The sequence below is a fragment of the Tenrec ecaudatus genome, chromosome 9, assembly GCF_050624435.1.
Source record: "Tenrec ecaudatus isolate mTenEca1 chromosome 9, mTenEca1.hap1, whole genome shotgun sequence".
NCBI classification, from domain to species: Eukaryota; Metazoa; Chordata; class Mammalia; order Afrosoricida; family Tenrecidae; genus Tenrec; species Tenrec ecaudatus.
Window position 1 is genome coordinate 104,556,305 of NC_134538.1, and position 13,702 is coordinate 104,570,006.

The following is a 13,702-nucleotide window of genomic DNA, read 5'->3' on the forward strand; positions in this document are numbered from 1 at the left end:
TCTCTCATGGGTCTAACATTTAAGGGAGTTTTATAGTTTTCTAATTCATGTCACACAAGGAACCCGATAGGATTTCATTATAAGAGGTCTGATGACAAAGGTGCACTTCAAATACGGGCATTAAGGGATTTTTCCTGGGTGAACTGTTGACGAGCTTTGGGCTTCTCAGGGCAAGGTGGATGGTTGAGGCCCCCCAGCTGCTCTGCTCCGGTGGGCTTTGACTGTCCCTCAAAGGCTTCGACTCGGGAACTGGAGGTAGTAGTGCTCCTCTGACCTACATGGTTGCTATGAGCAACGATGAACTCAATGGCAATTTTTTTCCCAAGAAGTTTTCAGCATTTTTGCAAACTAACCCAAATATACCAAATTTGCTATTTAGAATTTTAAAGATTTGCCAAAACCAATTCTTCAGGTAACGGTCCATTTTACTTCTTTCACCAAAGAACATTAGGGAACCCTTAAAACTGCCACTTCGATAGGTAACCAAGAGAGCTTTTAATGTTCAACATAAAAATGCCAACTTGGTCCTTCCAAGATTTGCTAAGTTGGCTGAAGTTCAGATAATAAGAGAATATTTTCCTAAAGATTATAGATATTCTGACATTTAATGACTTTTATTCAGTTCTGATCATCTGAAAGCACTGTTGTAGGTCCTATAGTTTATTCTTATTTTTTTAGACTTTTAATAACATTAACCAACTAAAATTCCTGGGTGGTGGAAGTGGATAATGCGCTTGACTGCTAAATGAAAAGGTTAGTAACTTAAGATAAATTGTGAAACTTATAGATATGCTTATCATTAAAGTTTATTTTATCATACTTCAGATCCTTCCATGTTAATATCTGAAATCATGAAGCACATTTGTGAAGGAAGCAAAGCCCTCGCCTGTACGGGGTTAGACTTAGCATGAAAGAGGAGCAGTAGGTGTAAATGTTGCGCTGATAGCAGCACTAAAGCAAACAGGGTCTGGCTCTTAGCTAAAATGAATGCTTCAGGTGAAAGCTCTAAATTATCTATGTGTAATTAAGTGTTCCACTTTCAAAAATGTGAAGGTTAGGACAAAGAAACAAGGAAGGAAGGAGGTAGAAGGAGCAGGGTAAGTACTGTTTGTGGTCAGGTGGTAGATTTCTACATGTGATTTATGGTACAGAAAATCTGAGTTCAGAGAATCTCTGTGGGCTCATCTCAATTTTGGCCTATGAAAATACTGTTAAAGATCTTATTTCAAATAAAAAAAAAGATCGTATTTCAGACATTTGTCATAGAAAGATGCTATCAAGTGGCAACTTCCTTCATAATAACCTCTACTCTCAAAGACCGAGAACACCAAATGTGAGACTATGTCTTTGCTACACTGGCTATGCACCAATTGCCTGTGAAATCCAACTGCTTATGAAAGAGCATGTGAAGAGGTAGCAGAGAACGTAGCAGTTACGTTTTAGGCTTGAGTTCAAATAGGAGAGAAAACATATGCACATCGGCATCCCACTATTGGAAACCAAGTGCTTTTGGGGAAAAAGATATTGGCCATCTTTCTTTTTCAATTGCTGTTGCATCTGGAAGAATCTTCCTTAGGTGATGAAACGTACAAGCTAAATTAAAATGCACTCTACTCACTGGCAAGCCGCATCAGCAAGAAGAATGTGGTCACAGACGCGGAAGCTTTGATTTATCACTATCCCACTCTCAACTTACAAGACCGCGGTCTCAGAGGCAGAGCAATGAATCACGACCATTGTCTGTCTGGGAAATGTCAAAAGATTAAGTAAGGGCAGAAAAAGGGAGCAAAGGAAAGAACACACATTTCTGTCAGACAAATATTCTTCAAACAATAAAAACTACTACATCGAGGCACAAAAATGATCATTTTTAAAATCTCTCCAAGTAAAATAACCATTAACCATACTGTTTAAGCTTTCTGAGTGGAATGTATATTAGCTCAGAACCTTTGAGAATTAGCGTTTTCTTTATCCAACTATCAAAGATGTACCCCTACGTACAAAGAGTTTGAGAAAAGGAAAACATAATTTCATCAGGGTGAAAACAATTCAAAATTTGAACCAATCACTAATGAATCCAGGTTTTAAAAACAACAAAATATGTAGTTTAACTGGTAGTTTTATTACAAAAATAAGCATCCACAGAACGTTTATTTACTGTTTAAATTATTACATATTTCCATATAATCATTCCAACATTAAAAATGATAATCAAATCTGTACAACAGATAAATAAATTTATACCTCTAACAGCTTTTAAAAACAAAAAAACAAAACAAAACATCTTGCCTGAAGACAACCGTTTACTTACAATTCTATGGTCACACATCTCAATGCTAACAGCTTGGCTCTTGCTACACTGCATATGCTTAGGCTGACCAACATCAGTATTAAACAAAAGAAGAGGTGGTAGTAGGATATACCAAATTGGTTGCAAGTAGCTTTCCAAACATTGGAAATAATATACAAAAATTAATTAGTGGGGGAAAACGTAAGATCCACAGGCAAATTGGTATGACACTGACATAAGTGAAGGAAACAGATGAAAAGTTTGGCCTTTTTTAAAGAAGCAGCAACAACATTAACGATGGCAAAACCCTGTCATGGAGCTAGAAGCACTGTGTGAGGCAAAAAGTGCACCACGCTGTAGGCTTCCACAGCTGACCGCACGGTGACGGGGGCCGTGGCTGGACCCAGACCATCACAAGGGGAGACGGAGCAATTCAAGACATCATTTCTACCATTCCACACCGTTGCATGTATAAATAAATCAATGGTGTTGCACTCCTTCGTGAGTAAAGTTCTCAATGAAACAAATCCCATGATGAGTGGAGGTGTAGACAGTCTTACTACCACACATTTAGTATCTATCATAACAGTGATATCACTAAGCACCTAAATCATCTTTGTTTTTTCTTTACTGGAAAGGTAATCATTTCCCTGCCTGCATGTGAACTTGAAATCATTTGTAAATGGATACACAGTTGCAGCAGAAAAAAGTTTCACATGCAATCCTATACAATGCATTCCGGTTTAACCATTTTTTTTAACATTTCACATGGAATATGTACATCTCCAATCTATACAAGCACAGGTGTTCGGCAGACATCACTGATGTGTCTTCTGCCACACGTTCACACTGAGACACTTGTATCTTCCGACGGGTGCGTTTGTCCTCTAGGTAGAAAGACCTACAAAGTCGGTCTGAAGACTTTAAGGTGTTTAAGATTTTATGAAGTTAATGTCTTGCTTTATCTTGAATGGATGATAAAATGAGGAGTCCACAAAAAAACACAGCTGTACATGCCAACCTTTTCAACAGAGATGCGTTATCTGTAGGGATAATAACCTGTGCAAGATCATTAGTGATCTGAGAAATCTCATGTGCCACGCACACAAAAATAAAAGTGCTGACAATGATGTTGAGCATAGGGTTTCCGGGAATGAGTACCAGGATGCCTCGGGTGTCCGCGGCCAGCCATATGTGATACTGGCAAATAAACAGCTAGGGGAGAAATATTTATAGTTAGATGTGTACAGAGAGTCTAGGAATACATTCTCCTAATTTGAATATTTTATAGCATAATTATGTTAGAAGTCTTTTCCCAAACTATTTCCTTTTATTTCACTATTGGCAATGAAAATCCCACTGTAGAACGTCAACCGGCTAAAGCATTACTTCCAAGTCTCTAAGAAATGAAACACAACAGCAATCTAACATTGAAAACATTTCTTTCATTTTTGTGCATGTTATAGAAGATAGTTAACAAAGTGATATTCTGGACTTGGTATTCAAACTTTAATTAAAGAATTGCTATATATGCATGCATTTCTAGGTGTCTTATGTAAATGCTGCATTTTATAAATATATATGGAAATGGGATAGCTTTTCTGCATGGGTGTATGCACTGTATGCATATTTTCAGATACAGTATTATAAAGCATTATATCATGTCGTACTGTGTTTTTCTCCACACACATGCATATATCACACGATGACCCAAAATACTTTGACCCTCCTGTTACTTTTCTCTGACTACTCCCTGCTTAGTCCTTCTGTACAGATGGAGCAAGCTTTCTGGGCACGTGGATTCTATTTCCACTCCAAAAGGGTTTTAGTTGAACACGACTGTATCAAACCTTTGTTGCTTTTCTCTACATTTACTATCACAGTGGGAAATGGGACCGTTTTTAAGATACACCAATGTTTGCTGGTCCTCGTGTTGCGCTGCAGAGCCCAACAAATGATCTCTGAACTGCACTAGCAGGCTTTCCACGCCTCTGTGAAGATGTCATATTAGACAACACACTCCTTCTTTAATTGGGATCGTAAATATGGTTCTGTCATCACATTACTTCAAAAAAATGCATTAAGGTACAATAATAGGAGGACTATGAAATTTGAGTTCTTAATGAAAACCCTGGATAGTAACTTCATGCAATTAAAGTTGATAATCAAGTTCTTGTACTCTAACTGTGAAGAGTCTGGCAAAACATATACTATTTTCTGATTCGTGCCCAGTAAGTCATTTGTGTTCAAGAATTTAAAAATTTTTATAATCTCTCCTATAAAGCAAACTAGAAAAAATATCAGTACACTTACTCAAGAATTCAGAAACACTAACTTTCTGTATTTTAAAGGACAATTTAATAAACCCAAAATGCTTCCTTTATGATTGTAATATGAATTCTACCGCTCTAAAATGTTCTTTCAAATAATAAAGATCAGATATCTCTGAATATATGTCAGTACAAAGTGATTTGTAGATAATTTCATATCATGCACCTCACACCAAGATGTAATGAGTTTAAAAATTTCTCAATTTTCAATCAGAGTCAGAATGAATTTTATAACAGTAAGTATGATAAACGGAATTCCAGCAATATATCCAATTATGCAGATAAGAACAGATAAAAAAAAAGAACAAATCAAAATCCCCTCAGCATGATTTCATGTACAGTATACATGTGTATATCCCGAGTTCTTCACATTTTTAATGCAGTTTTTATGATAAAATTAGGTGCCTCGGCAGATGTTCAGGTCGGCTTATACGCAGGTGTGTGAGGTAGATCTAGTTTAATTGTGGGTTTAACTTGGAAAAAAAGACAATAGAAAGAACTTTTGAAAGTCATACGTCTAGCTATTTAGATAATACTGCTGTTCACAGGCTATGTTGTCTTCCTACATATCTAGCTCAAACAGCTTCAGCTCAAGAATTTTTTTGTATATTCTATTTACACACACACACACACACGCACACACACACACACGGCGGTGTGAGAGGAGGTAAATTATTCATATACTAACCTCTAAAGAAATTTTTCCAAACCAAGCAAAAAATGAACTATATACTGAGCGAGCATATCCAGGGATATTCCTTATTAGGATAAAGGCTAAAATCTAAAACAAACATAAAAAAATAACAAAACATTAATAATATCTTTAGTGAAAATTATATTGCATGAGGCTTTCCTTCAATCAATAACTTTGGGGTTTTTTTTGCATTCTGTAAACAAACATACATGAGGATTTTTCAATTAGATAAAGTACTTGCAACTGGATTTCTAAATGTGTGATCCACAGAATGTACTAAAACCGATTTTAGACTGCACATGGCTTAACCAGTTTATGTATATATTATTATATATTGGGATAAGTCTAATATAGGAAACCACTTCATGCTCTGTGTTGCAAGAGCTGACACCGTGCAGCAGGTGTGGCGGCTCGCCCCTCCACTGACAGCCGCCGGCCCCGTGCTCCCCAAAGACCCTTCCTTTCCGGATCCTAGCAAGCATTCCTTCGTCCCCTCTTTTGCACCAGGTGGAACAAGCCTATGCTTTCCCTAACCCTCCAGCGCACCTAGTCATTCCCAATAACGAGCTTATCAAGCCAAGATGTTTCCTACGCTTCTACTCTCTTTGTAAGGAAATAACAGATGGTAGGTCAAATTAGAAAAATAATTTCATATCCACAAATACGTCTTGAAAAATTTCTCTCATAAAATGATTGAAAATCTGTATCTCAGAGGAAACCTTACTCTGCACTGCATTGATAGTGTTGTCAAAGTTTCTGGGAAGGGCTTTCTTTCCCATCTTGTACCTCTGGGATACACGAAAGGCAGGGAAACGGGAGGAATTAAGTGGATCATTGTATCACTGGGTGAAAGAAAGGGAACTATTGTAAACCGCTGTTGTAATAAGTGTCGTTATGATGTGCTGTCAGGTCAGTCCTGACTTATGGACAACAGAACAAAACTCTGCCCACTCCTGTGTCTACACGGGTCAGCGAGTCGGATACAACTACACAGAGATGGTCATGGGCAACGGCATCAAATAGACTCAAGTGTGAATGGGGCCTTTGCCTGATATTAGTCCTGCGACTTGAAACAGAGTTCTTAGCTTTTGGGATCTACTTCCTCATTCAAAAAATCCTTCACTTTGAAACATTACATGAAAACCCTACAGGGGCCTAGAGCAGCATATGTTGTGAGTCAGTGAAGAAACAGATGGTAGTCGGAACTGTGTAGGTAGAATACACATAGGGGAAATCATGAAGGTACAACGAATTGTTTTAATTAAAATATTGCACATACTATCGTATGAATTACCCTATACATGTAAGTCAATATCCTGAGCATCAGAAAATCTGCGAACATTCCTGGAAGAGAAACTTGCCCTCTCTGTGCTTTTCATCCACTCTACTCCTTGGTGTATGGCCTTTCTTCATCCCAGGGGGATCTATTTTGATACATGCTTACAAGGGAATGTGATTAGAGGAGTAGAGAACAAGGAATAAAAACCATGGGGAAATACAGGCCGGGGCATTCTTCTTACTAGTCGGATAAAATAATGATGTTTCAATTTGGTTCTGCATTTGTAACTCTCGGGAGACTGTGTTGAGTACTGCGCACACATTATTTATAGCTGAGCACCTCAGCACTGGTTTGTTGCTAAGCCCTTATGAACATTTCTATTCAGAATCTATGTCAATGCAAAAAATCAGGATTCAGGGACAGAGGTACAAATGTTAGGGTCATGTTGGGAAAATACCTTCCAACAGGCCTCTAGGAATCTTGTACTTAAAACGTTTTGAAAGCTTAAAGCAGTCCCTTCGATAGATCCTCTAGGGATATGAATCAGGGGCCTTTAAAAAGCCATGGAAAAATTGAACTGAAATATAATGAAATTTTCCCACCAACTTTTTTAAAGCCCTTTGTTGGCATCTGAGAATAAGAGAACAGTGATAAAATGCAACCTGTAACCTTCAAGGCTACCTGAGGGCTCTCAACTCTAATCTACCCTGGAAGATACACAGCAACCAAAAATAATTAGTGCTTGCTTCAATCTATGCTCCTGGCTCATGTCTTTTACTCTGAAACGAGGAATGTAAGTTAGGAAAATGAGCCTGTGGGATGAGGTGACTGGGAGGCAGGGCACACATGTTACTCTCTGTGCAGTCACTGTCAGAGCGAGCTGTGAGTGTAACATCTCCCTGCCGTTCTGTGAAGCACAGAAAACTTAGATGTGATACGGAGCTCTTTGGTTGTCTGTAGAAGTATTGAACCTGCTAAAAGAATACACTCTAATATTGAAATTTTCCTTACTGGTTGTGCTTAAGAGAGCCTAGTCCCTGCATGGTGCTGCAGTATATGGAGATTTAAGAAGAAAACATGAAAAAGATCCCTAAATCAGAGAGCATTTCCAATAGGGGAACTCTTTGCTAAACTACTCATCTTTCTGGCCTTAGCACAGATGCTGCTGACTCTCACAAGTCTGCCCTGCTGGGTAGGAAGTCTACCCTATCAAGATGGGTAGGAAGAACATCTCCGTGCTTCCTAAGTGTCCTGGACAGAGTGTCCTGCAAAATGGCAATCTGATGGGGACACCTGCTCCCCTCCCAGTCCCTACCACAGGCATTTCTTCAGCCCCGACTCGGAGAGCAGCCCCACTGGCCTCCTCTGAGCTCCTCCAAGGACAACAATGCTGCCTTCACCACACGTCCAACTTGGTGCTGCCCTTCTGCACCTGGCATGCTATAGCCTCTCTTGCTTCTATTCATCCTCTGTTATCAGCTTAATCTTCTCAAGGAAATTCTCCTAACCTCCCCCCTCCAACTAGGTCATATCCCCTTCTGATAGTGTCTTCCAGCACCCTGAACTTCTATGTGTAATTATCTAGTGATTATATATTTACTATTTAACACAGAAAGAATGGAGACTCCACAAAGTTCAAAAATTAAGTCTGATGTGCTCACGACTGTATCACCAAACATAACTGGCACACCCATAGTAAGTATTTATTAAATAAAAAACCACCATGTTAAATGAATGAATTTTGATCTACTTCTCTATTAATTGTTAAGTTTCCAGAGAGCAGAAGTTGTATCTAGCTTACCGTGGTGCCTCTGTACCTGATATGCCACCTAACTCTCAGTGAATAATCACTGTGACAATAAATGAAGGGTTTGCATGAATGAGGAGCAAAGAGAGTAAGGAAAATTTAATCTTTTCTGAGGACCTACAGAGGTGATGAATGTCTGGCACACTACCTCAAAATGCTCAATGAAACCCTCTGAAAAAAACAAAACGTTAGGGTCTTTACCACAAAGAGAAGAGAGAGGGTAGAGCCTAGAAAGATGAAGTGACTACATGTTCTGGAGTTTGATCACAGGTATATCTGTCTCCAAAGACTGTTTTTAAGAACTAAAAAAATAAACATGTATTTAAATCAAGATAATTACCTGCACCACAGAAACCAATGGGTGGAGTTCATTGCACTCTGCTTTGTTTCTACAACTGCTGGCCCAGATGGAGTAGGTCTAAAAGAAAGGGCAGAAAGTATTGATGCATACTTTTTTATTTTTAAGTTAAGCCTTAACAAAGTCCCGTGCTCACTTTTTAAGGTTTCATGTCTTTATAAAGCTCTATCTGTTATGCTGTTCGGTAAGCTTCGGTAAAGGCTCCTGCAGGTTTTCCTGTCACTTGCTTGGGTGTGCTCACTGTTCAAACACGAGGGAGCGAGCGAGCACGCATCCACCTGTGCTTATCTGGACATAGTGATGGAGAGGCTGGGGGAGCTCCTCACGCCTTAATTTCTCCCTCAAATTTATCACAACTTTTAAAATTCCCGTTTTTCTGGGCTTTCGGTTATTTTCAATACTTAAGATATGCACACAGTTTCTCTAGAATTTTTATCCAATTAGAAAAGAGAAAGGAAATTAAAATTAATTAAAGATACTTAATTTATTAGCTTTCTTAAAATTAATAAACTATACAATTAAGAATCTCAATATTAGATTACATTTTAAAACTTACCAAGAAAGAAACTACTGAAATAAACAACAAACAATTTGACACTTTGTTTGAAAAGAGAGGTTCACCCTTTCCTTCCGAAAGTACTTGTCGCTTTTGTAAAGCCAGGTAAATGAAAGCAAACAGCATTCCATGAAAGACTACCTGAAAAGAAAGGCGAGGAGAGACAATTTGCCTTAAACAGCAATTTTAAGTAAACAGCAAAAATATTTCATTAATGAGGAATGCTAAGTATGTTGGTAAGCTTAAAGATTTGGAAATTCTATGAGGAACTTAAACATAAAGCTCCAAGAATGAAATAAAGCTAATGATTATTACAAACCATCATGAATAAACAAGCAAACCCCTCACATGACAGAAGGAGCCAGGCTGGTTAGTTCTGAGCAGTCTCAGCAAATAGAGAAATAAAAGTGCTTGCAGGGGCAATGGTAAGATACTCTTCTCTCCTTAAAATACATGACATAGTTTAAGTGGACTCGACCAAGACAAAGTCCATTTATCTCGATTCTTTTAGTCAAATGAAACAAAGAGTGAAAAAATAAGGTTAGTTCAGAAAGCATAGAAGTTGTCCTATCAGAACGAAGGCTTAATACGAATTTTAAAGGTCTATCAAAATAGACTCTGCTCTAATGAGGAAGTTGAGATTTAAAATTATTTGATGTTAGTCAAGCTTTAGGTAGACAAAAGACAAAAGGTTTCGAAATCCCATGTAGTATATTTATAAAGGACAGACATAGGGACACTAGAACCGGAGAAAAACAGCCCTGGAGGGTATCTGCTGAGTATAAAGGAGTGTGGGAAAGAGGGTACGGCGGGGTAACCAGTGTCTGCTAGCTTTCACATGGAGTGCAAGATGGTTTATATCTTCTGTGGTAACCATATTTTATGATTCAAGAAAAACCTCCTTTTCCCAGTGGCTTCCTGTTGCTATAGGAAACGCGCATACATTTTCCTTGCTATAAAATGAAGCGCAGTGCCCAGGGGGTGGGGTGGGGATGATCATGCAGACTTTCCAAATCAATATATTTCCATATTTAAAATGAATTAAAAGTAGATTTAACATTTCCTAATCATTTTTAAAGGTGTAATTAAAAATAGAAAAAGTTTACATGGTAAATACATACGTAACGGTCTAACCTCCATCGGAACCACCATTCATATACATTCCCTTTTAGTTCAAAACATTTGGACAATGGCCAAAGTGAAAAGATCTTTTCAAATGCACCCTAAGAAAGGAATCCAGAAAGGAAATTTAAGATGGCACAAAGTCAATACCTGGTTTGTAATATGATAATTAATTGTGGTTTCCTAAGGATCATTCACAATGTATAAATTCTACCTACTGTGGATAATTTGTAAATTCTTTAATTTGTAAATTCTACTTATTTCATTTGAAAATATCACTTAATCTGAAATTTATTTGGAAATAAGTGTTTTCACCAATAAGGATGACTCGACATTTTGTGATCAACTTAGCCTTCACAGCACATGAAAAGTTGGGACTAAAGTTTAAACCTAAACAATGAAAAACTTGGCAACTCGAAAATTATTCCATTTAAAGTTTTTAATCTAGTATATAACAAATGTTATTTACAAATCAAAACATAAAAGTACTAAATGGTATCAATATCCTAAAGAATGAATATTATGGTTAAAATATCATTTTCTTTTCATGAATGTGCTTAACATATAATTAAATGAGTTAAGAGAATCCTCTGAGCTAGTCTCCCCTTCCTCAATGAACCACATCAAAATGCCATTACTAATTTTTCAAACAAAATTTACAGTTTTACTCAGATCAAGTTAATGATTAGTATCTTTTATTATTAATCTGACAAGGACAATCTAGGAATAAGGAGGTCTATTCCTGAACATTAATGGAGTCTTTCAAAGATGAGAACACAAACTTTAATTTCTAAACTGAAGAATGATGACAAACTATTACCCAAAGCTTCATTATTAGACCCAACATCACCATTTTAAAAGAAATCAATTTAAGAAGCAGAAATATTAGAATTATATGAAATTTTAGGTGCTAATAAATCTTTAAGCCAGAACAATTGAATTATTTTAATAAAATGCAGTATTATCCATTTAACCACATAATCCCCAAAGAAAATTAAACATTGAAAATAGGTTCTATCAAAATCTATGCCCCATAAAATTAAATATCTTATCAAGGTTGCAAACAGGTACTTATAAATCACACACAAAGACACACAAAAAATCTATCTTAATGATCTATCAAGTCATATAGCTATTGATACAGTGAATACGTCTTATATGTAAATGTGTGTCTGTAAGCTCATGCATAGCATATACAAGGGTAAGTCAAAAAGTATTTAACCAAATTCAGAAAAAATTATTAAACAAAATATCAAAAGGCGAAGCTATTGTTTCTCCACAAATCCTCCACCTAGATTTATCCATTTCTGAAGTCAGCTTTTTCTGTCTTTAAGCCCTCCCTCAAGCATCCTACGCTCTTCAATTTATTACACCCTAACAAACCGGCACCCTCTCATTCCTTCCCAGAGTTCTTGGAATTGGAGGTAGGAGCCCTGGTGATGCAGTGGCTTAAAGACGGGGCTCCTTTCTGAAAGGCCATGCTTTGAGCGCACCAGGCACTCTGAGGGGAGGGTAAGGCGTTCTGATGCCGTAAAGACAGTCTCCTCCAGTACCCTATGAAGCAGTTCTACTCTGTCCTATGCGCTCTCCATAAGGGAAAATCAACTCAATAGCGGCGGACAGGTTTGAATTTGGAAGCGGAAAGGAAGTCTGAAGAGGCACGTGCTCTATGGGTAAGGAGCTGTCAGGTGGACGAGCCAAGTCTCACAACCAGGGTCTTGTGGGACAGGCCTCGCAACCGCAGAGACCGGGGGAGAGCACCGTCGTGGCGGCAAGAACCCCTGGGCACAATTTTCCTGACCTTTTCCTCATCAGCAGTTTTCAAATGTTCTTAAAACTAACTCATCGTATGCCCCCATGATTGTCCTAGAACCCTCTCAAGATTACTACCTCTTCGGACTCCTTTAAAGCAGAAACCTCTCTGCCTGAAACATAAGTGGTCTAGGAAGACCCCTTGGAAGGCACACTAAATAGACCAAGACAAGGGCTTCACTGAGAGAACTTGCCTATAGCCACACTAGTGACTGTACAGAGAGGTTTGGGCATATTCTGCATGGCATACATCCATGCATCTATGAACTGGAACCCGAGAGCAGGTTTTTTACGTCACTTCATTTATACATAGCACAGACATCTACACTGTGTATCCAATTAAGAACTTTATTTTTAATCTAAAAATTGTATTTCTTAACTAATCCACACATTTGTTGAGCACCATTTTCTGAGCAACACTCGACCGTGTACTTGGTTTTCTTCTCCTGTAGTCAACAACTTCCCCAAAGCAGGGAAGGCGCCCTGGGTCCTCTGTCCTTTCCCTCAGATAGACCCAGGGAGCACTGGGGATTTTAATGAATGCTTAAGTGGCTGATGCTGTTACCTAGCTAGTACTTTATGTTCATACATGTGCATACTGTTTTCTTATTATTTATATCCTATAAAAAAACCAGTGGCAGCCAGCAAGAAATTGAGATACGTTCAAAAACAGTGCCATTGTCTCACAGTGGCCTTACAGGACAGGGTAGACTCGCGCCTGTGGACTTCTGAGTAAGTACAAAGTTTTGTCTTTCTCTTGCACAGTGGCTGTGGTTTCAAACTACTGAACTTGCAGTTAGCAGCTCAAACTGTAATTACTACACTGCTAACAAACGCATTGCCACCGAATTGATTCCAACTCATGAGATGCTTATACAATTGTAAATTCAAAACCCACTCAACATGAAGCACCTCATGCTTTATAGTAACACACACACACACACACACACACACACACACACACACACACACACACACACACACTCACACCCGCCCTCCCCCTTTCCTTTAGAGAATTTACACCTGAAGCAGCAAGGAGTAAAACAAGAATGTTGGAGAGTGGAGTAACTGCCGAACACGGTACAACTATAGGTATTTAGATGAAAACACTGATATAAATAACATAAAACCCATTGCCATCAAGTCAATTCTGACTCTGCAATCATAGAGGGCAGGGTAGACCTGCCTTATAAGGTTTCCAGGACTTTCTATCTTTACAGTAGCAGACTGTAAAACATCTTTCTCAGAACAGCTGGTGGGTTTGGGCCACTCACCTATTGGTGTGCAAAGGCCACCAGGGCTCCTTATAAATAATATAAAAACCTCAAAACCAAACTCACTACCATTGAGTCAACTCCTACTTCAGGGAACCTGAAAAGGGTTTCCAAGACTGCAGAGAGGCTCACCCACCACCACCACCACCAGGACTCCGTGTCAACAACATAACCCCCCCG

At 38.4% G+C, this 13,702-nt stretch overlaps 1 protein-coding gene across 1 annotated transcript in view; it reads right to left on the reverse strand.

The window, feature by feature from the left end:
• Nucleotides 1–2,122: 2,122 nt before the first annotated feature.
• The window catches only part of CASD1 (CAS1 domain sialic acid O acetyltransferase 1), a 49,186-nt gene continuing 37,606 nt past the window's right edge, over nucleotides 2,123–13,702 (reverse strand). The window contains exons 14-18 of the mRNA XM_075558398.1: nucleotides 10,436–10,537; nucleotides 9,315–9,455; nucleotides 8,741–8,818; nucleotides 5,309–5,401; nucleotides 2,123–3,505 (exon numbers count right to left, since the gene is read on the reverse strand). Coding sequence (XP_075414513.1) covers nucleotides 3,239–3,505; nucleotides 5,309–5,401; nucleotides 8,741–8,818; nucleotides 9,315–9,455; nucleotides 10,436–10,537 — 681 coding nt within the window. The 3' untranslated portion in view covers nucleotides 2,123–3,238. The remainder of the gene's footprint in view (nucleotides 3,506–5,308; nucleotides 5,402–8,740; nucleotides 8,819–9,314; nucleotides 9,456–10,435; nucleotides 10,538–13,702) is intronic.